We start from the raw sequence: 23,240 nt of genomic DNA, 5'->3' as shown, positions 1-23,240 counted from the left end.
CACTCTTGCAACCGTTGCGGTAGCACCTGGTAAATCCTGCTAGTCGCCAGCTTCAAGCCACAGTCGTCGGAGCAATACTTGCTGCCGGGTCGCGATTGCTTTGTGCACGCGGGCCCGTAACAATGGCGCGGCGGCTCCAAGTATTCGTTTCTCTCGTTACTCGAATCCCTCTTTCGCTTCTTGATGAACTTCGTGCCTTTGTTGAGGCTCTTCGAGGGTTTGAGCGGATCCCCCAGTACACGGCAGGTTCTCTGAATGCATCGAAGCTTCAACCGCACTGAGGGCCCAAACTTCTTCAGATGCCTGAGACGTATATAAAGATTTAAAACCATGCTCGAAATTATTTTCAGTTTCGCAACAATTTTCGAGAGCTACGCGCACTCACTCTTCCTTTATCGCTTCAACTCGATGGACCGCGCGACTGACGATTGATTTCATGAAAGTCAATTGAAGACCGTTTAATTGACGATTTATGTGATAAAGAGAATCAAAGATCGTTCAATTAACAATTGAACTTGGCAATTTAATTAAATGCCGTTTAACTGACGATTGGTATAAGCAAATTCAATCGATTCAATCAAAGAGCACTCAATTTCACTTAAAGCTATAATTGCTTTTATAGATAATATTTATACCCGGAGCATTGTGGCATCGTGGAAGATGCCAATGATTGAAAAATGCTGAGATCTGCATTGAAGGGACTAATCATATCAATCGTCACAGATCAATCTTCGACCAAGTCGATTGAATTTGCTTTTATTAGTCATAAATAAAACGGTTAATAATAATTAAATTTGCTAAGTTCAATTACTAATTGAACAAACTTTAATTTCCTTTGTTCATATCAATCGTCAATAGTCTTGAATTGAATTCGTTGAAATTAATCATCAAACAGTATTTGAATAAGTTTGTTGAAACCAATTGAACAGCCTCCAATCGAATTGGCTTATATTAATCGTCAGTTAAATATTTTTAATGACTAATTAAAATTAACTACTACGTTAATTATTCCGTAGCTCTCAGAAATAGTCTCGAAACTGAGGCGTTAATTTAAAACATATTTTTGATTCAAGCATTGATTTAAAATGCATTCTTGTGTACAATCGTGCCGGAAATATTTTACAATTATTTCCTCTGTGTGTTCACCTGCAGGCGTCACACTTGCCGCAGTTCTCCGTACGCTGACATCCTGTACACTCGCCACAACGTTTTGACGATTTCTTCTCCACGCTCGGGTCCCAAGGCGCGTCATACTCGTAACGATGTTCTCTTTCCTTCTCTTTGTACTTTTTGTGCTTCCTATCCTCCTGTTCTGTCCTGCGTGGCTTGTATCGCGTTATTAAGGTTGGATCTTCCTCTTTGCAGCGCTATGCGAGATTTGATGGAGTTATCTCATAGTATTGTGTTCTGGCTGAATATTAATAAAATTACTATAGAATGTGGTAATTTGTTGTTCACTCACAATGCAGAAGAACTGTTTAATATGCTTGGCATCCTTTTCAGTTATGTTTATGCAGTCGCCGTGGTACCATTCCTCGCATGCGTCACATCCTCTGGAATAATTTGAGATGCAAGAGTTGTAAGTTTGTCTTACAGATACATAGTAGAAACTATATGTCCAGGATATTAATACATGATGTCGAATTGATACTTCCAAACCTTGAAGTAGTTTACTTACATCATAAAACGGGAACTATCAGAGCTCCTACAAATACAATATGCTTGGCCATCCTGTTTCAACAAAGTTGCAATCTTGCTTTTCCTCTCTGGCAGCATAAACTGCTTTGCTATCTCCTCTTTCTGAATAATGTCAATTTAATGTCTTTGAAATTAGCACAATTTACAACAGAGAGGTTAGGTTAAGTTGCACCTTAGATTTTGTAATTCTTGCAACGTTTATGTAAAACAAATCCAAATAGTTATCTTTTTTTCAGGTCATAATGATATTTTCGTGGTGCTATTGACGAGCTAATATAAATTACGAATATAAAACTCTTTGTACTCACTGACAAGTTTTGTTGTCTTTTATCGGCCATAGTGAAGAGTTGACAAATTTGGAGCGACAAAAATTCCGAGCGAATAAAATTGTATTTTTATTGACTTCACGACATTTACACTATTTACACACGTTTAATTTGTAAACATAACGAAACCGTTTATAATCGTATCAGGAGACAAGCAGATCGAGCGCAGCCATGTTGTGTAAGCTAGATGGCAGGTAAAAATGAGGAATGAATCTTGCGGAATGGATCATCGCGACCAATCACAGTGCGAGGACGAGACTTAACGTCCACGTGCGCCAGTCCAAGTGTGACACAGTAAATAAATGTTCACGCATATATCAAACATACACCATGTTTAAAATATCCCACATATATTGTATGATGTAACTCATATACATTATTTACAGACTTTATATTTATTTAAAAATTATACAGCAACTATTATCACAGGAATATATTTTAAATTACAGCGTATCTCGCGCGAAAAACAGCAAGTTCCCAGCGAAATTTGCTTCAGGAAGGGCACTGCAATGGAAAATAAACAAGATCTCGAGAACAGATTCTTCGCAAGTGTGTATAGCGCCTTGCAAATATGACTTATGAAGTTGAGAGCTCATAAAACCGTCAAAATTGAGTCATTATTGTATGTTATGATATATATAATAGGCTTGCCCAATAATTATATTATTAATTATTGCTATTATTATTATCATTTGGTGTTCTTAATTATATCATTATTGTGTAAGCACGTTCATGATTTTGATAGTTTGGTGGGCTCCCGACTTCACCGTGTCTAAACCGTTTTGCAATGCATTGTATGTCTTCCAGGGTCAATATTCCGCACCGACGACTATCGACTTGGTAAAGGATCATCTACGCAGTCAAGTTTTAAAGTCGTGGCAGTCTAGACTGTGAATTGATCGTGTATCTACACACATCTACCAAATCGATAGTCGTCGGTGAATATGTGCGGAATATTAGCCCAAGCAACGCTTAAAAAAATTCCCCTATAATCGATAATCGTTGTAGGAATGGTTGAGCTTGGCAGGACAGCGTTTGATAGTTCTGTCTCGCCGTGACATTGGTCGGGTACAGGTTGCCACGTCTGATGTTTTCCAGCAATATCTGCGGCTCGAATCTGCCCTTGGCGGGACTCGGCGTGGCGTTGGGCGGGTTGCTGTTGTGCGCGCCAGCGGCATACTGCTCATTGGACGAGAGTGGCGGTTCCAGGCCGTCCATAATCTCGCTATCGTCGGCTTTGTAGATCGCCGACGAGGGAGCGAGGATCTGCGCCGGCGTGGGCAACTGCACGTCCGGAGTCACGCTGTGATTCGACTTCTCCGTCTCTTGGACTCGCGTGTCTTCACCCACGGCTGAGCTCGCCGTGCTCGTCGCCGAAGCGTTCGCCACCGAGCTCACGTTGAAGCTCACATCCTCTTTCTTGCTCGTGGGATAATACCTGATCTCGGACAGCTTCGCAATCGTGATCGGCGACAGGCCCGAATTCTGACTAGCGACTTTGTCCTCATGATAATGATCGCTCGATGCGAGGCCGTCCACCGACGGCTCCCGCACAGGTAGGAATCTCTTCAGCATCGGTTTCCTGTCCGGGAATATCTCCTGCGCCGGTCGGCAGCAGTACAGGGCGCCGGGATCGATCGGGTGAGCCTCGGTGTTGAAGACGTATCCGCCGGCGTCCACCACACACTGGCCCCATTGCGTGTCGATGATCTCCCCCTCGGAGCCGGTGTTGTGGATGAAGTTGTCGGTGTCGAAGAGTAGGTACAGGTACTTGGTGGTCTCCGCGAGGAAGAAGGACTCCATCCGGTCGGCCTTGCGATGATCCCGCACGTCGTTGATGGTCGCGTAACCGCACGCGGTCCTGGCGCTGTGCTGCAAGCTCTTGAGAATGTCCACTCCCACCTGGATTAAGTAAGGATCCTTGGTCGCTCTGTAGAGATACATCACGGACTCGATGAGCTCTGGCCGCAGGGGATAACCTTCCCTGTTGGTTCCCGCGTCGGCGTGTGGTATGTTGTAGAATTCCGGAGTGAAGCCGAATTGCTTCCACACGCGGTGATAATTGTGCAACGACTTCATCGCGTCGCCAATCTCGCCGAACAAGCTCAGCACTCCGGGCCAGTACGCGTCTAGAGATTGGAACACTGGTAAGGTCACTTGACCCTTGGTCATGGAGACCCACACGTGCCAATCATCCCGGCGAATGTATTTTTCGATGGCATGTCGGTGCTCCTGGAATTAGAGTCAGTATATTTCTATAACCCGTTAATATTATCAGGGTAACCAGATAAAACATTCAAAATGGCTTTATAGTCACATAGCAGAAATTATCTAGATATGAGAAATTAGCTAAGATGAATAAATGACTAGTAAACATTGCGATATTATATATATTTTGTATTCAACCAATACAGATAATAGAGACAAAATTTCTGTCTGCACTATTTGTCAAATTTGACAAGAAAGTCTCTCCGTGATTTAGAAACCAGTTACACTTCTTATAAAATTGATTGTGGAAGACAAAAAAGAAAATAAATGTATAACCCTTACACACACCTAAGTTTGTTTGCAGATATCGCTAAAATATTGCTGCTATAAGTTCTGTAAAAAATATGCCACAGACTTTCTAGCAAATACAAGAAACAACAATAAACTTTAATTGTGACATTCAGAATTCTATCTAGACCAATAAAATATTTCTTTGAGTGTATCAAGTTTCTCATATCTAGATTTTTGCTAGATAAATAAGATTGACAGCACTACCCGAAATATTGAGGCCAGTAGAGGATCCTGGAACAGCAAGGTGCCTTTGGCTAGGTACTCGAAGTAGGAGTCCACCCCGGCGCCGATGCCGCAATCCTGGGCGGTCCAGTGACCAGTCAGCACGTCAATGTGATTGCCGACCAGGCCAATATTGGATCTGTAGTAGTGCAGCGCCTTTATGGCGTTCATGGCTACTTCCTCGTAGAGAGGATCGCCTGTCAGCCTGGAGAGAGTACCGAATTCCAGGAGGAACGTGCCGATGCCAGCGGTGCAGGTGATGCTGGTCTCGCCTTCGGGCACACCGTACTTGAGATTCACCGTGCCGTACGGCATACCGGTGGGAGTGTCGAACGCAGCGATCAGCCTCTTGGCCATGTCTTCGGCGAGGCGCAGCAGCGGCCCGTTGCAGGGCCAGCCGGGCTCCAGCTTGACGCCGGCCTTGCGCGACAGCAAATGAGCGCTCAGCAGCCCGCCCACCACGCGGATATTCGTCTCGAACACGGACACGTTGATGTTGGCCTCGAAGTTGGCCCGCGCGCTGATTATCTCGGCGACGCGACGGAACTCGCTGAAGTTGCCCATCACCGCGAGCGTGTCCAGCGCGTCGATCAGGGTCAGCGAGAAGCTGCCCCAGGTGTCGAAGCCGTCGCAGCTGAGCGAGCGCAGCTCGTCGTACGGGTAGGCGTAGGTCAGGTAGCCGGAGTAAGCGTAATCGAACATGGTGCGTACCTCCTCGCGCAGAGCGAGCAGATCCCGCTTCTTGTACTCCCGAAAGCCACTGACCAGAATCAGAAGGCCCAGTATCGAGCCAGTTCGAAACAAGATCATCGTTGCCTGCTAATGTCGTTGCGTCGGTGTGCAGCCTCTCGATCCACCAGCACCGTCGCGCATCGTTTGTCCGTCCCCCCGACCTTTAGAGACGAAACTCGCGGACCCCCCGAAACGGCCACGTACTCAAAACAATCCTGTTATCCCCCACAAACATCGCGTCTCGCTCTGCGTCACCCTAACCTATATCGCGGTTCGTATCGTGCGTGAAGTTCAGGCGTGCGCGCGCGCGACGCAAATCCAATTTCCCGACCATATTCGACTTGTTTCCGCAATGGAGACGGCGAAAAGGCGGTTGTATGATTATCAGACGTCAGGTGTGACGTCTCCGATTAATTTCCGTCACACGACCTTCGGACTGGTCGCTTCTGATCAAAGCAACGCGAGTGCAGCTATACTTCGTTAGAAGCTGTCGTGTGTACGTGCTCAGCAATGTAACGTGTTTTCCAGCTAACCGAAAGTACGCTGAATCTAAGCGCAACGTGTTGAATAAGATTGATGGCTCCAGCTTAAATAGCGTAAGCCACAATAAGCTAAGTTGTAAGCGTGCAAGACAAACTTAGCCGTAGAAAGAGATTAACAATTCGATATTACTCGTATACATGCATTCATCAACGGTGACGCGCAGAGTGTTCAGCGTAACATCCAAACTATTGCAATGCATCATTAAACCGTTTACGAAGCGTTAAATTTTGCTGAACGCAGACATTATTGAATTGTATGACCTCAATACAATACAGAAAAATTTATTGGGTAGATACTGTTTATAGCCATCACTACCTCGCTTCCTCGTTAAGGAAAGTGGCGGCTCGTAGCGGAGACTTTGGAACTAACTTACAGAAATAACGGGTCTAAGGAATATATTAGACCCGTTATTTCTATAAGGCTAATATTTCACATGTCGTACGACAAGCTTTTTGTATACGTTTATTGGTTGACGAACAGAGAACCTAGAAATACTCTATTTGCCAATCAATAAACGTATCCGAAAAGCTTGTCGTACGACACGTGAAATAGCACCCTAATGAAGGATTTACACCGCGTCCGATGTCCGACGTACGACGTCGATATCCAATAGGAGAACAGCTTTCTAATAGAGAATTCAATTCTCCATTGGAAAGCTGTTCTCTTATTGCATATCGTACTTCGACATTGGACGTGGTGTAAATCCTCCATAAGGCTGATATTTCACGTGTCGTACGACAAGCTTTTTGGATATGTTTATTGGTTAACGAACAGAGAACCTAGAAATATTCTATTCATCAACCAATAAACGTACCCGAAAAGCTTGCCATACAATACGTGAAATAGCACCCTAAGTTAGTTCCAAAGTCTCCACCACGAGCCGCCACTTTCCTTGACGAGGAAGCCAGGTAGTGATGGCTATAAACAGCATTTGGCTAACGATATTTTTGTCTTCTAAAAACTAATTCTATTTTGAATATCGATATCGTACGTTGCAATATCATATGTCGGACGCAATATGAATCCTGTATGAGCTCTTAAGCAGTGTTTCGCATACCTAGGCTGTCGTGTTCCATTTTTAAACGCATCTGGACAAACTGTCTAAACCGTTCCACAACAGAGAATATATAACGAATGTTTATGAAGCATGGATTTCAAAGCACTGCTGCAAAACTGCGCTTCAGTGAATAAATGTAATTATTCATATATAATCTAATGAAAAAACTATATACTCCCCATCTCTGCACTCGTCTCAAAATATGTAAACAAAGTCTTCATGCATTTGTGTTGTTGTGTTGTAGCGGATGAAAACTTTGCAGAAAATGAAAAGAGGGAAGATAAATACTTTCAGAAAATATATGAAGAATGGAAGGGTGTGAAAACTAAAGACAGTGACTCCACTTATAAAGTTATACCTAAATTTTATTTCAAGGTATATATATTTGTATTTTGTATGTAAAACTATACTATATAATGGAGAAATTTGTACTTATTCTTGTGTATTAATCTCATACATTTCAGCTGCCAAAAGAAGATGAGATTCTACCACAGAAATTACGTGAGGAAACACGTGCTTTATTTTTGCAAAGACGTTCTCGACAGTTGCTTGATAATAATGAACTGAAAGCGTTATGGGTTCTGTTAGATAAACATCACAGTCCACCTCTATCAGGGGATGAGCAGTTAATCAATTATGAGGATTTTAAGAAAGTTGGAAAACTGGCAGGAGCAAAATGTAGTCCATATTTTACTGCAGTTGTGTTTGCTAAGTTGCAACAAGGAGATCCACATGGTAGGATTAGCATCATGGCACTATTCAATTATGTCATGAGAAAAGTGTGGTTACATCAGACTAGAATTGGGTTGTCCCTATATGATGTTACAGGACAAGGATATCTCAGAGAATCGGCAAGTTTCTACAAATATATATCTGAAAATAAGATCTTTATTTATTACTTATATAGTATTTCCTTTTACTTGAGAATTATGTAAACATATTGTTTACAGGATCTAGAAAATTATATTTTAGAACTGATACCAACACTGCCACAACTTGAAGGCCTTGAAAAGTCCTTTCATTCATTTTATGTATGCACTGCTGTTAGGAAATTTTTGTTCTTCTTGGATCCTCTTCATACAGGCCGTGTTCGCATTCAAGATATTTTAGCATGTAGTTTTCTGGATGATCTCTTGGAGTTACGAGATGAGGATTTGCCCAAGGATTTACAGGAAGCAAATTGGTTTTCTGCACCTTCAGCTCTCAAAGTGTACGGCCAATATCTCAATCTTGACAGAGATCATAATGGAATGTTAAACAAAGAAGAGCTTGCTGGGTAATTGGTTTGATAATGCAGTAGAGTGCATAACATCTTTAGAGTAAAAAATCTCAAAAACTTTCATTATTTAATTATCACGATTTTTTCTGCCACAATATTTTAAGCTGTAAAAGTTTAAGTAAACCTTTTTTTATTCTAACAGGTATGGTACTGGTACTCTGACTGGTGTTTTTCTTGAAAGAGTGTTTCAAGAATGCCTTACTTATGAAGGAGAGATGGATTACAAAACATACTTAGATTTTGTATTAGCGTTGGAGAATCGACATGAACCTCAAAGTCTTCATTATCTTTTCCGGATTCTGGACATTAATAATCGCGGTTACTTGGATACTTTCTGTCTCAATTACTTCTTTAGGGTACGACGCTATTCTGTTACAATTTAATGTTTTTTTTTTACAATTTCTGTAATAGTCGTTAATAAAAAAGTAATTTCTTGCAGGCTATACAAGAGCAGATGACAATGCACGGTCAAGAACCTGTTAGTTTTGAAGACGTTAAAGACGAGATATTCGATATGGTGAAACCAGCAGATCCATGCAAAATTACATTGAAAGACTTATTATCTTGGTGAGATTTTATAGATACAGAATATTTTATAACTGAGAAATTTTTGTTCTTAGTTAATGTATAATATTCTGGTTTGCACAGCGGACAAGGCGACACGATGGTCAGTATTTTAATTGAGTTCCATGGTTTCTGGGCGTATGAAAATCGTGAGGCAATGGCAGCTGATACTGGCGATGAATCGTCACATGTATGACGAAGCATCATTCCGAAATATGAGATAGTTATTCCATCGGGATAACCAAGTTTACCTTATTTAATGCGAAGTTAGTATTTTAATGCATTAAATACAGATAACGCTTTTATTTATTATAATGTTTCATTGTAGACAATACAATTTTTTAAAATTTATAACAATGTAAATTTTATACATGTAATTACATAGAACTATGTGTGTGTGTGTGTGTGTGTGTACTTTTTCTTAAATTATATATCTATTTTGTTATTTTGTACTTATTTCAGTACTTTCTAGATTATATACAAATATAAATACATATGCAGACTATTTAACTGAATAGTACTACTTGTTGGAATATTCCAACTTTTCAAAATTTATTTGTGTAATATGTTTTACACATAGAAATCATATAAATAACGTATTGAATCGATTGATTCAGTAAAAGAAAGAACTTTATGTATACAATATATATGTTTCATTCTCTTATATGTTTGCAAGTGTGATAGCATAATCAGTGAAGCCAGGAAGTACATGATAATTCGGCCGTTACACTGTTGCTGGGTTCTGAAATTCACTGCCAGTACTGAAAATCTATAGTTCATATTATGTATACTATAGAACTTCAGTACTGGTAGTGAATTTTGGAGCGCAGCCTATATTTCTATCTCAAGTTACTTGAATGTTGTGCTGGGAAGAGAGATTAAGAGGAAAAGTAAAACAAATAAAAGAAGAAATTATTGTAGATGAAAAGATATGGCGTTGTTGTGTTTTGCATGAAAATGATATATATGATTGCATACATATTATAGTGTATGAAAGTGGAAAATTTAAATTATCCATTTATTCAATTGCATAGAGCATATAATATTTGGACATATAAATTTTATCGATTGTGTTTACATTTAATCTAATATGTATATGCATAGGTAGGAAGTTTATTATTAGCAATTCAAAACAGTGAGAAAGTTATAGTTGTATATGAGATGGTTAGCAATTAATGAATTATACACTAAGATAACGATGTAGATTTTTCATTCTGTGGACTAATATCATATAATAATATTAGGTGCGTTCAGGAGACAACGGTTACACAACGGTTGAATAATTAGTCAACGTAATTGATCTAAAGAATAATTAGTCAACGTAATTGATACTGTTAGGGATCTAACAGTAAGAACCAATAATCACTAACCGTTCACTAATCAGCTATGTTTTCTGAATGTAGCCATTGATGGGTTTTGATAGTGAATATTTTTAAATCTATCCAATCAGAGACCCACGAATCACCATTCAATCATTAAGGCCTTTGCAGAATGCCAGGTTACAGGCAACAGGAATAGGCATTAGCCAATAGGAACAGGTAATAGAAATAATTGACCAATCGGAATTCCTGTTCCTATTGCCTGGCATTGTGCTTTAAGCATTTTCTTCCAACGAGTGGCAACCATGACTTTATATTGACCTCGTGATTGGTGGATCTTCCTTCGTATCTACAGTTTATGCAACTATTTTTAAGATTCCGGTTCAAGCCGAGATTCGTTGAAAAGATTTCGTGTGTTTTTTTATATTTTTTTTGCGCGCTTCAATCCTTCCGTTCCTTTCTCCTCATACGCCTACAATACATAGTGTAGTACGCAAATGTATTATACTAAAATAGTATATTGCGTATCTTTCTGATAGCCTGGCCGTTAAATAAAAAAAAAAAAAAATCTGCAATCTCACGAGACAATACATTTCGATGTTCTTGAATAAGATGATTCGTAATAATGCGTAATGGCTGACACAAGAATCTTCTTTTTGGAATTATAAATGTAAGAACCATAAAGGAGTGCAGAACCTTGAGTGCAAAAGGAGTAGCATTTATAACGCAATAGCATCTTTTGACGAGGCGTCTATGCGCGCGTGTTTGTCGTTTGAATTAAAAAAATTGTCATTTTGTGAGACACAGCGTGTGACAAGGAGTAGAATGTCCGTGTTATATTTCGCGAGTTGAAAGGTCGCCTCACGAACGTTCATTCGTTGCCCGCGTGATATCGCAACGAACAATCGCTCTCAACGGAGAACTGTCATTTCCCCTCTTTTCCTCTCCCTCCTCTTTTTGCGGTAGTATGGCGCTTGTGTTTGAATCCAACGGTCAGAATTAAGGATACTCCCCTGGCACTGCGACGCAAGTTACGTTTCTTAATCGTTCGGTGCTTTTTCAAGAATCTTTGGGCGTACTCGTGGGCGTGAAGGAAGTATTATTCCTGAAGAAGTTTCAGCTACAGAAAGGTAGCATCATACACGAATTCAGCGAACAATGGAGCCCTTCGTTCAAGTAAGAATACTTTTTTGTCCTTTACCTTAGAGTAGACTGCACAGACATGTATAGCATATTGCGTGATAGAATTGTAGCTACGAATAAATTTGCGATGCAGTTATTCATTATTAATACAATAAATTTCAATTTTATATTTGTGATTTATATAATTCATTATTTATTTTCTCATTATTATTAAAGATTTTTTAGTATTTAAAAAAAGAGATGCATGAACAAAATTTATAATTAATATTGCATCATTAATACAAAATTTTGTTACTGTTATGAAATGTTTTTTTTGTTATCTACATGATATAAGTAAATTGGAGGGAATATATAAATATGTAGATTGTTATAAAAATAAGTATCAAAGTACTCTTTGAAATATTAATATATGTTTTTATATTGTATTATTCACATAATATCATATTCTGATTTAATGTTATTAATATAGCGTATGTTGGAACGTGCTAAAGTAAGGAGAGTAAAAATAGACACACAATTATCATCTTTGGGACATGATGTGAAAAGGCGTAGTCCTTTAAAAGATGCAAATGCTATTCTGGCTCAATTTACAGGTAATTCTTCTCATTTTTCTTTTTTCAGAGTTAAAAATAATTATTTGATTAAGAAGAAAGATATTTAGCTTATAAAGATAATTTAAAGATAAGATTTTTATATCTTATCTTTATAATTATTTGTTTCATAGCTTTCTTTATTTATATGATTCTTGTGCTAAGAAAAAAATTATATATATTGTAGCAACAGCAGCAGTAAGCCCAACAAAATTATCACCACTTAAATCACCAAGTAAAGTAACAGATAAATCTCCAACTAAACCTTCTCGAAAATCTCCTCCGGCTAAATCTAACACACCTGAACATGCTAAACAAATTGACAAAGAGAACGGAGACCTTGAAAGTTGCAATGTAAGATCCAAGTTGCAGAGACTTGGAAAATTATATTCTGGTAAGTGGTATTTGAAAATACAAGAAGAAAATGTGTAGCTACAGAAATATATATTTTCTGTATGAAATAATTTAGTTATAATGAGAAATAATTTAGTTACATATATTTATATATACACTCATGTGCATATTTAAAAATTAAAGAAAATTTTTAGATTTATAAATTATTTTTACCTAGAATATAGATAATACAATAAAGTGTATGAAAATCATAACAATGCAATAAACATTAGAAACTTATATATGTAATGATAATTGAAAAATGTGAAGTAAACTTGATGAAGTTTGTGAAACACTGAACTCTCTTAGGTAGTATATAAGATCTTGAACATTCTTGAACCTTTCTATTTGGTTACTCCCACACAGTCCATACATTCAGCTACTCCCACACAGATTGCTTGAAACTTGTTTCTGACACTGTATATGGGTATGCACATGGGTGTATGCATGAGTATGTTCCCATGTATCTACATTGTTTCAAATTGAAGATATATTTATGCAAGAAAGAGACTACATTTCCTTTTGTATTTCTCATTGCTTTTTAAAGAGTTGTACTTTTTGAAAAAAATTAAGTTATCCACATATTTGTTACATGCATAAAAAATAATTTTAATGCAAGTATAAATTTTTTTTTATATTTCTATATCTATAACTTGGTATTTATATTAAATTAGTTATATAAAATTTATATTATTAATATACAAACAAAAAAGAGAGTTAATGTTATTTTTTTGACAGATGATAATAGCCATGAGTTGAGCTCTCCTATACATAGAACTGAAGAGAAATTCAGTGCAGAAGATTCCATGGATTTTAAACCAGCAAAGCGAGGCGCTAGACTTGACAAATTGGCAGCTTTAGCTTCAACAATTAATAGTTGGGAGGATGATTTATCTCATCCAAAACTGGTACATGTATAAATAATTTAAATCTACTTTATATAAGACAATGAAATGGCATAACATTTGTATATAATTATATGACACAATTTTATAGACCAAGCCGGTAGACAATAAAGTAGAGAGAATACAAGCAAAGTTTAATGAACAAGTCAGAAGCGGACCAGAGCCTCAACCAAGTACAAGTGGCTACAACAGATCAACAAGTAATAACAATGAGAGGAAAAGCAAAAATGGAAGTCCAATTAAACAATTAAAATGGGATAGAAGTATATTGGATTGCTTGGTAAGACAACATACTTGGTAAAATAAATTTTATTCTAAAGGTGAAGGACTAAAGCTTTGTGTAGTTTTCCTATGAGAAATTCTCCTGTTGTTTAACACTCTAATATTTTATTCTATATGATCACGTAGTGTACTATTGCATTTGTGAAAACAGCTATCAATTGAACAATCCTATTTGGATAGCTAAAACCGCACTTTACAGGAAGCGCAAGGCTTTAGTCGTACAAAAAGCAATTCTCGCCTCGTGTATGACTATAAGGATTGTTCCCAGGAATCAAACACGGTTTCAAGTCATACATCGCAAAAGAAGGAGGAGAAGAAGCAAGTTTCACCCTATAAATTAGATGGGCTGTTAAAAGGAAAAACAGATGGTGATACTAGTGTTTCTGAGAGCCCAGGCGGCTCTCCTTTCAAGGTCAATAGCAGCAAAGGTTCTAACACTCCTGAAAAAATGATTAAAAATGCAAATACTGCTAGCAGCTCGCGATTACCAAAGTTTGGGTTTAACGGTTCGCCGAAGGATATAATACAACCATCAGGCTCAGTGTTGAGCAAAGCGTCGATGTTTGAAGCTAAGAGTACGGACGCAAAAGTAAAGGATCCAGCTCAAATGACGCTCGCAGAAAGAATGGCTCTTTTCGAGCGAAATAAGGGAGAGGCTCCTTTGATTCCGAAAGCACCGCTTACAATGTCAATTCCGCCGAAGAAGCTGCAGGAGAAGAATAAACCTGTACAGTCAGGATCTAACACAGGCACGTATAGTTCTTATTGCTGAGACATCTTGACGAGTACTTAACATGATAAGATTAATTTTAGCATCTGATCGCATGATTTTTGTTAAATGTGCTTATGTAAAAATTCAATATTTTAACATTTTCAATCGCTTTGTTCGTTGTACGCTATAATCAGTCAGATATCTTGAACAATTTTTATTTTATTTTACGTCTATTTGATGTAAGATATTCAAGGACATTTCATCGCTTTAGATTCATCTCCCAGCAACCGAAACGCTGATATTCCCAACAAATCGGTTAGCGCGCAACGTGCGATATTTGAACATAATAAGCAAAAAATAGATGAAATGGAAAATCAGATTTTACAAGCTACCCAAGCTGAAAGACGACGCGAGTTAGATATGCTGCGTTCGCGTTTCAATGAAAATAGGGAGTTTGCTCGTGGTGCTGTGAGGTGCGGTATTCGTACAAGCGAAAGTAGCGAAGGAGGCGGCAAATCTTCCTCGCCGAAGAGTTCGCCCGTTTGTTCAGTGAAGCCGACTCCTGCTCCGGTAATTGATAAAATAAATTGCCATAACATACAGAGAAATAAAGTAAATATTTCTTATTGCATAACAACAGAACTATTCATTTTATTTGTTATTATAGGATCATACAGCCGCCGCACCACCACCACCACCACCGCCACCGCCGTTACCACAGCCTGAAATTGTATCATATATTACTAAATCTTCCCCGGTAAAAAGGCAAGGTACGTGTAAAAAATGATTGTTTTAATTTATGTTCTTATAAATGCAATAGCAATCTTTTCATTTCTCTTTAATGTATTTTATAGTCGTTGGAAGTCCACCCAAGGTCCAACATGTAAATATGATGTGCGATATTAAACGTATTCGCGTGACTGCTCCGAAACAAGGATCGCTTTATCCTAATCTGGAAAACATCGAGTTCACCACGGAAAGTGATACTGAATCAACATATGAAACAAGCGAGCCTGTAACAGCTACTTTTGACGAGAAAAGTGACAGTGAAACGAGTGATTACGACGAACAGGTAAGATAATTATCAAATAGTCTTGTGTGCACACACAACAAACTATGCAAATATGTAGTTTATATATTTCTAATTGTTTGTATATGTGCACAGAATGAGGATTGTCTTACTGAAAGTGAATTGACTAGCGATCAAGCAAATACAAGTTTTGGACGCAGTATTTTGTATGAGTTAGACGAACGCTCATTGTTTAATAAAACTCATAAAAAGGTATATAAACTTATTTTCTAAATACAAAGGTATATAAATAAATAAAATTCTAAATAAAAAGGTATATCAACTTATTTTCTAAATACATCATAATATTGATGGTTAGATATTCACATTTCTTGATATCGCGATTACAGAGATCCATAGAACCAGATCCAGATAGTACTATGTCAGATCTCTCGGTGCTCAACGAGATGGATCAGTACTTGGAAGAATGCCTCGAAGCGGAGGAATCACATACCGATATGAATGTGAGAGAAGAAGGCCCAACGCCACCAAAAGTAAATAGAGGCAAGAGTCCGTCGCGGTCATCCAGCAGTTTCAACTATCACTCGTACGTTTTAACTTTTTTCTAACTTTTTCAGGTTTCTTTTTAAAAATGTTACTTTTATAAGTAATATCTATTAAAGTTATTAAATGAGTGTGTAGTTTTAAATTAGTTAAAAGTACTTGATATCCAGACACCTATGTATATCCTCTGAAAATATTTATTCATATAAATGATTTTTAATATCGTAGGTTTCGTTCGCCTTTAAAAGTAGTCTCACCGACGAGTAAAACGAAGGCATACATAGACGAAGGTGGTAGCCGCGTACCGCTAATACGAACTGTTAGTGCGTACAGGCGACAACAATCTGAGGTAAGTTATTTAATATCTTAACGCATATACGATTTTATACATATATTGCATAGTATAGTATATATACAGCAGCATTTATTAATTTTAGTTGGCTAAGACATCACAGCGTTCAGCTACAAAATCAGAATCAAATGTACCTTCCACTTCTGGCGCAGAAAGATCAGAACGTGTAAACGAGGCGATACTGGTGGAAAATAAAGTAAAAGAGCTGCTCGATGAAGTTTGTACGCAACAGAAGAAAATCGAAGGAGCTAGTAAAGCTTTAAACTTGTGTCAATCTACTGTCGAGTTCAATGGATCCAGTGAGCATGTTGGTGGAGAATGGGCATTGCTCGTTGCAAGTAAGTTTAATGTTAACCAAAGTCAAAATTAAGTATATTACGTTTAATATCAATCGAGTTAAATTATATATTAGTATTATAATATGCAATTTTCAATTATTACAAAAGCACAGAAGATAAATTATTCTGTCTTTAATATTATCGTTTCTTTTCAGCTCATAAGCGACTAGCCGCATTGAATGAAGTACAAAGGCTTAAGCGAGAAGGCACATTGAAACCTGTTAAAGCAGGCTCACTAGATATACAAGGAAGCGGATCTTTAACCATTTCGGCTGTCACGCTACCGTTGAAGCCGGAATTTTCCCGGAACATGGGCAACAGTAAGTGCAACATGAAGTCAAGCTACATTGTCATGCGACATAGAAATATATTGACTAAATATGCACAAATTGTTACAGATGCGTTTTTGCATTGTGTTTGTTTAATGCGATACTTGGGAGAAGTAGTCGCTACTCAAACAGCTACCGCCGCTGAACCCAATGATTCGTGCCTTCGTTTCCTGTCGACGTTAAAGTTTGACGACTTAAACAGCGATTTCAAGATTGCCGTTGAGGTATATTCCCTTCAGACGCAACCGAAATATTTGCCGCATGAAAGGAAATATCACATCAATCATACTGGTGCAAAGGTAAGATCCTTTCTCACTCTTTCAAAAAGAATCATAGATAATAACTGAAAAAACACAAAATAAATATAGAAACTATAGCAATAGTTTGTTAATTTCTATATTTACTTACAGACCGAAAAGAAGACTCCAAAGAAAAAGAGTCAATTTGTAATGCCGAATGTACAGAGTCCAGCAGGACCAGGAGCAGTCAGATCGCCTGCTTTTCAACTATGTGGCACTGTTAGTATCACCCTGAACGATATACAACGCAAGCAGTTCAACTTACTCGGAGTAAGTGCCACGATTTTTCAATATCACTGAAATTCATGGAAGTAACATACAAATTCCCGCGCACGATATTAATTTTCCTCGATTTATCCAGGTTTCGTCGCAATCTCCTTTACAAGGATCTCTTCGAATGCACATATCGCACAAAGTCTCAGTATCAGTGGAGTATCGCGGATTCTTAACGGTCTTTGAGGATATCTCAGGTCTCGGTGCTTGGGATCGAAGATGGTGTTTGCTTAAAGACGCCAAACTTTTTTTCTGGGTGCATCCCGAAGATGAACACAAAAAGAGTCCGATAGGAAGTCTCGATTTGGAAGGTAACACTATTTGAACTGTTCCTATTTAATTTTTCAATTTAATTACAAGCATGCCAGTATATCGATACGTTTTACACAGGTATATTTACGAAAAATGTACAATTTGTCAATCGAGAGAAATGTGCTCGTCCTTTCACGTTTCTACTCGAGGCAAGGAGATCCGCGCAACCTGACGACTCTAATAATCTCATTACGAAGACCGATGGAAATGTGACTGTAATAGAGTAAGCATATTGTTGTTTTATATCCGCTGTTAATGTAAAATATATCTACTTTAACGTGTTACACGTATTTGCAGACATTTCATGTTAGCTGACACACGGGAGGAGGGTCTGCAATGGTTATCAAAGTTAAATAAGACTCTGAACTTAATTAGAGCCTGGGAACCATATAGATGTTAGCAGCTTGACAAGAAAAGGTAAACTTATATATCACGCAACGTACTAAAGTACGTTTCCATAAAATATATTTTCAGTTAGGAATTGTGCATTACACACATATATTCTATAACGCGCTATAGACTAAAATGCTTTGTTTAACATACTTGGCGAAAAATATATCCGCGGTCAATTAAATAGCGTCGCTAAAATATCTTATTTACATCTATTTACATGTATCTATGATACATATGGTAAGTTCATTCGACAAAAGATATAAAAATTTTCCAAACCAAATTTTCATTGGTAATACGTTTAACATTTCTTTTAGGCGATAATGAATTTTCTATTAACAAATAATTGATTAGATCTTTAATTACGTACAGAGATAATTTATGGATAACAACAACTTTGTCAAATTTATTCATTAATTGCTTGTTGCCAGTCAAAATTTATTATAATAATAGATTTACAAGTCTTTACGATTTCATTCGCAAAAATTTTTCTATTGGAATACTCTATATACGTGTACAGGCATATGCGTATTAAATATATAAAACATTATCTTCACAATTTTCGAATTACATTATCGTTGATGGTAAAGAAGAGATTAATAGCATTTGTTGAACCGAAGAAAGGTATTTGGTATTGTATAAATAATTTTTTATTCGTATGATTGAAAAACATCAAACTGTAAGTGTGGGGTGTTATTTAATCGTGATTAGTTTCTAGAATACTCGTTTATACATATTTACCAGGTAATCGAACCTGTTTCAATATTAGGGACGACTTCAAAGTAGTATTATGGATTAAAACGATTGTAAATATAGAATAAATGTAGAAGATCAAACTCTTACCAATCAAATCGAGAGATATTTATATATAGATATATATATATATTATATATGCATATGTATAATTTCTATATCAGACTTTGCGCATATAAATACGTTATCCGACTTATAATCAGTATATGTATATCATCGATATTCAGTGTCTAATGATAATTTTTACAACTATAATTTTTTGTATCGTATTAAACGAGATGTTTGTACTGTGAAGAGTGACTTCTACTCCCATCCTCATGACTTTATATGTCATACACAGAAATATTCTGTATAATATTCACTTATATACGATCACGTTTGTATGTCATACAGAAGTGTTCTGTACAATATTTATTTATATATATACGCGATTGTGGTACATTTAAAATACAAATTCCGGAAGAAGAAAGTTGTGTGTCGACTGCGTTAGCGAGAGCGAAGTGTTAATCAGTAAACAACAACGGAGACTTCAGTATGTATACAAGTTTATTTGCACGAGTTGCATTCTGTTATAGATACATGTATAGATATGTGTATAAAAAGATCGCGGCGCTGCAATGAGTGCTGCGCCGTTGCCTCGCTGAGATAGAGCTGCAAACGAAAAGCCCTGACGTTTCAAAGTGTTTGCTGGCAGTTTCGAGAAACTGAATGGTACATATCGCCGGCTGCGAGCGAGAGCAGGCGTTTCACTCTCGGGACACGCGAATGCATGCAGACGTGCGGCTCGTTAACGTGTGTTGCGTAACGCGTGCGGATGCTCCTTGCGCGAACGCGTCGGCAGAGGACCGCGTAGTGATACAATTTCGATTCTGTCGACTCGGTGTGCTTATTGTATTTTATACTGGATGCTGCGATGTCATATATTTAGCTCGATGCACTGAAGGAGTCACGATCGGTTTCGGAGCGAAGGCGACCGCAAGGTGGTCGAGCCCGATTGCAAAATTCTTCGGACGATTTCGAGCAACGGCTGCGCGCTGCATCGCGTGCATGCATTTCGCAATGCCTCCTCTGCGAAGTAACGCGATCAATTCCGCCGAGTTCGCCGAGACGAATCGGCCAACCGCGCGCGGAAGATCGATCATCCTCCGGCGATCGACGACGTCTTCGACGGCGGTTCGCGTCGGTGAATCGCGTGCCTCGCAGCATACAAGTTTATAAGTATAATCCTAATGCGCGTGTATAATTACACGTACATGGTCGTGTATGTGTGCGTTGTGTATGTGTTGTGTGTACGTGTGTGTCGACGACCGCAAAATCCTAGTGTAACTTCAGTCCTCGTTCAGGCCTTGTTACTTTGCGACGAGATTGATGGTAGGGTGGAATCCGGTCTCGTCCGCGGTATAATCGACCCTGCAATCAGAAACGATGGCTGAGGATTAACGAAATCAACTCTCCGACGAACGGAATCACGGGGAGAAAGTCAAAGGACGCGTTTGCAGAAGACGTTCCTTTGAACTTTCGCTCGTTCCTCGACCCGTTCTTTCGCAAACGCGCGTCCACCCCCGGCGTGGCCTCCCATCGCTGTGAGCCGCAATTTCGCGTACCTGTACGTGTGACCGTCCGGCGCGATGAAACTGAAGCTACCGACAACGCTCATCGCCTCGTTGTCGGTGCCTTCGTTCTTCAGTTCGGCCGTCTCCTCTCTCTTTTGGCCGTCGCTCTGCTCATAGCTGAAGTGGTATCCACCTACTCCGATGTTATTCACCTCGTCCTGCTTCACGATCGTGATTTCGTTCGGGTTAAGCTGCGGCGCCGCCAGAATACCGGCCGCAAGCGTCCAGAGGACGAGGATCTACGGAGAAGAAGAGCGGCAAACATTAGGATCGCGTCCCGTCTGTCCGATCGACGTGCCGAAACAACCTCGTTTCCTATTTCTCGTTCTCTACTTGTTTCTGGCTTAAGGATTGAGTCAGAAAGAGATCATGAGAAAGAAACAGGAAGCAAAGAGCACGTTGTAGATTAAACTTTAAGCTCAATCTGTAGTGTACTCTTTGCTTCTTGTTGTTCTGTTTTTTTTTCTGGCTTAAGATTTGAGTCAGAAAGAGAGAGAAAGAAACAGGAAACAAAGAACACGTTGTAGATCAAGCTTCACCGTTTTAACGACGCGTGTGAAACGTGAATACATCTGTGTCTATCTTTATCACGAATAGATACATTTGTCGTAGAGATCTCATGAATGTAAATTGACGGTGGAACCGACACACGAAGGCGGACTCGCCGTAATTATATCGTAAAATCGATCCTTTCCTGGAATCCGACCTGGCCTTCAGCGACCAGTATTAAATTGTTGCGTCATTTGAGTTGAACCGAAATCTCGTAATCGGTCCCACATCAAGTGGAGTGACTTCCTCGGAAATTGATAGTATCCCAGACCTTAATTTTAATGCGCGCGCGCGTTTATGTGATTCTTTTTCAATCGACTTTTTCAATTTAGAGACGGCTTTTCGATGTAACTGAGAGATACCAAGATAGCTAAGTTCCTCAAATAATAGCAAGTGGAAAGTTCTCATGATCCAAGCGCTGCTTCTGCGATGCGATCGATCACTTGGATTCGAGTATACCTTCCTCCGAATCGTCAAGATTTAACTGCCGCGAGATTGTTCTCCGTGAAACAGCCACCGGTGCCCCTGCGCGAGATTGCCCTCGAGGGAAGATCGATTCTAAATTCGTCGCCGTTATGCAGCCGCTGAAATTGCGGTCGAGGTTCCGCGACACCCCGATTCTCCCCGCGTATCACGCGCGAAAAGCGTGCGTAGCTCGCGCGCGCGCGCACAAATGTCACAAATCCTCTTCACTTTCACTGTTGCGCAAAATTTCGGCCCGCAAAACCGACGCCCCCTCCCGTCGCGGGGCTCGGCCCGGTCATCGACTAAAAGAGCCTGATCGCGCGGCGACGAATTGTGTTCAGCTGTATCAGAGATCAGTCCTCTCTCGAGGACCTTTCTCGAGGACGGAACACCCACCGTCTTCATCTCGGCGTCTATCTCTCTCTTTTTCTGTACGTGTATATTTCGTGATCGGTGGTGCGAGCGATCCCAAGGCGGCCCTTTGCCCTTAAACGACAACGACGACCGATACGTGATAATATACCAAGGATCGCCGGTGCATCTGCCTTTATATAGGCGGAAAATCGCAATGCCGATGCACATCCCCCCACCTGTGCATGCAGCAGCCCCGACAGATTCGCGGATGAGTCTCCCGCACTCGCGGGCCCAGGATGCATCCGCGATGCAACCGATGATGCAGCCACCGCGGCGCTATTAGACGCTGCCCGTTGCATGCCGCAGTGGCATCGAAGACTGCGGATGTACGGCTTCACAGTGGTTTCGCTCTCGCCGACTGAATCACTTATTTCGAGGGGCCTTATTAAAAAAAAAAAAGAAAACGAATGTTTAGAAAATAAGTCCTCACGGTTTCGTCTTCCGTGCAAACACGCTTGTATGCGGAAAAAGACTGTCACTAAATCAAATGTCACTAAACGATAGAATAAGAGGATGGGAGATGATGAAAGAGTACTATTACATGATTGTTTTGACTTCGAAAGAAGTATCTAAGTAATGAAAAACAGACAGCGAAAATTTTACTGAGAGATGTATTAAAGACATCTAAAAGGAATGAGACGTCTCCTAGAGGTCTTTGAGATGTCTTTTGGTGGATTGCGCTGTCTGAGTATCCAGATAACAGAGAATTAAAAAAGAATTCGAAAAGAATTCAGTTGTATGTCACCAATTTTGAGTTCATTTTTAGATGCTAAAAGAATTCTTCAGAGTTCAGTTCAGTGAAAAGAATTCTTTTTGCATCTAAAAATGAACTCAGAATTGGTGACATGCGATTAAATTCTTTTTGAATTCTCTGTGCTATCTGAGTATTTATTCGGTAGATGCTAATGACATTTAATTTATATTAACATAAAATATTCAAATAAGGAAATATGTATTTTCCTCGAACTTTTCACGAAAGCGATTGTTTATTCTATTTAGATAAAAAAAAATTTAGATTTGAGTGAATATATCATTAGTACTCACCGAGTATTTTTTAGTTCTTAGATATTTTCTCTCACAGTGTATAATTATTTTGATATTGATTGTATTGTGTGTGTTTCTTGAAAAATCAAGTTTCTCCGTGAATTCTGTTTCGTAAATCCGCGGTAACGCCGCGTCACGCTTCCTCCGTCACGTCGCACATCACGCTGAAAATCGTGCTGCAAATTGATCGAACTTCGAGGCGCAAACGCGTA

General features: G+C 39.1%; 4 protein-coding genes across 4 annotated transcripts in view; 1 reads left to right on the top strand and 3 right to left on the bottom strand.

Annotated features, from left to right (window-relative positions):
- LOC116854012 (CXXC-type zinc finger protein 1) overlaps positions 1–2,223 on the bottom strand; it is a 5,414-nt gene extending 3,191 nt beyond the window's left edge. Inside the window, exons 1-5 of the mRNA XM_032835448.1 lie at positions 2,007–2,223; positions 1,679–1,800; positions 1,463–1,553; positions 1,147–1,367; positions 1–303 (exon numbers count right to left, since the gene is read on the bottom strand). The exon at positions 1–303 is cut by the window's left edge and continues 274 nt beyond it. Of these exons, the coding sequence (XP_032691339.1) occupies positions 1–303; positions 1,147–1,367; positions 1,463–1,553; positions 1,679–1,800; positions 2,007–2,036 (767 nt within the window). The 5' untranslated portion in view covers positions 2,037–2,223. The remainder of the gene's footprint in view (positions 304–1,146; positions 1,368–1,462; positions 1,554–1,678; positions 1,801–2,006) is intronic.
- A 134-nt stretch (positions 2,224–2,357) lies between these two features.
- LOC116854010 (ER degradation-enhancing alpha-mannosidase-like protein 2) lies at positions 2,358–6,348 on the bottom strand. The gene is made up of 2 exons (XM_032835446.1): positions 4,788–6,348; positions 2,358–4,256 (listed from the first exon to the last, which is right to left on the bottom strand). The coding sequence occupies exons 1-2, from the start codon at positions 5,613–5,615 to the stop codon at positions 2,997–2,999; spliced, it is 2,088 nt and encodes a 695-aa protein (XP_032691337.1). The 5' UTR covers positions 5,616–6,348; the 3' UTR covers positions 2,358–2,996.
- A 467-nt stretch (positions 6,349–6,815) lies between these two features.
- Positions 6,816–19,237, top strand: LOC116854015 (anillin-like). The gene is given in 24 exon segments (XM_032835451.1): positions 6,816–7,273; positions 7,382–7,512; positions 7,602–7,988; positions 8,088–8,413; positions 8,559–8,772; positions 8,856–8,983; positions 9,065–9,182; positions 12,330–12,426; positions 13,164–13,333; positions 13,422–13,610; positions 13,881–14,361; positions 14,596–14,894; positions 14,992–15,094; positions 15,179–15,396; positions 15,490–15,606; positions 15,744–15,940; positions 16,126–16,246; positions 16,335–16,587; positions 16,743–16,907; positions 16,986–17,215; positions 17,327–17,485; positions 17,577–17,799; positions 17,879–18,023; positions 18,098–19,237. Coding segments are annotated over 24 exon segments (4,620 nt in total). The 5' UTR covers positions 6,816–7,227; the 3' UTR covers positions 18,201–19,237.
- Positions 19,238–19,471: 234 nt separating this feature from the next.
- Positions 19,472–22,121, bottom strand: LOC116854014 (endocuticle structural protein SgAbd-6-like). The gene is made up of 3 exons (XM_032835450.1): positions 21,967–22,121; positions 20,548–20,795; positions 19,472–20,353 (listed from the first exon to the last, which is right to left on the bottom strand). Exons 1-3 carry the CDS (start codon positions 21,973–21,975, stop codon positions 20,293–20,295), a joined length of 318 nt encoding a protein of 105 aa, XP_032691341.1. The 5' UTR covers positions 21,976–22,121; the 3' UTR covers positions 19,472–20,292.
- Positions 22,122–23,240: the final 1,119 nt, after the last annotated feature.

This window comes from Odontomachus brunneus, unplaced genomic scaffold (assembly GCF_010583005.1).
Source record: "Odontomachus brunneus isolate Ranch 3 - 2012 unplaced genomic scaffold, Obru_v1 Obru_scaffold_007, whole genome shotgun sequence".
Lineage (NCBI taxonomy): Eukaryota > Metazoa > Arthropoda > Insecta > Hymenoptera > Formicidae > Odontomachus > Odontomachus brunneus.
The sequence above is the reverse complement of the archived record's forward strand: the minus strand, read 5'-3'. Positions and strand labels throughout refer to the sequence as shown.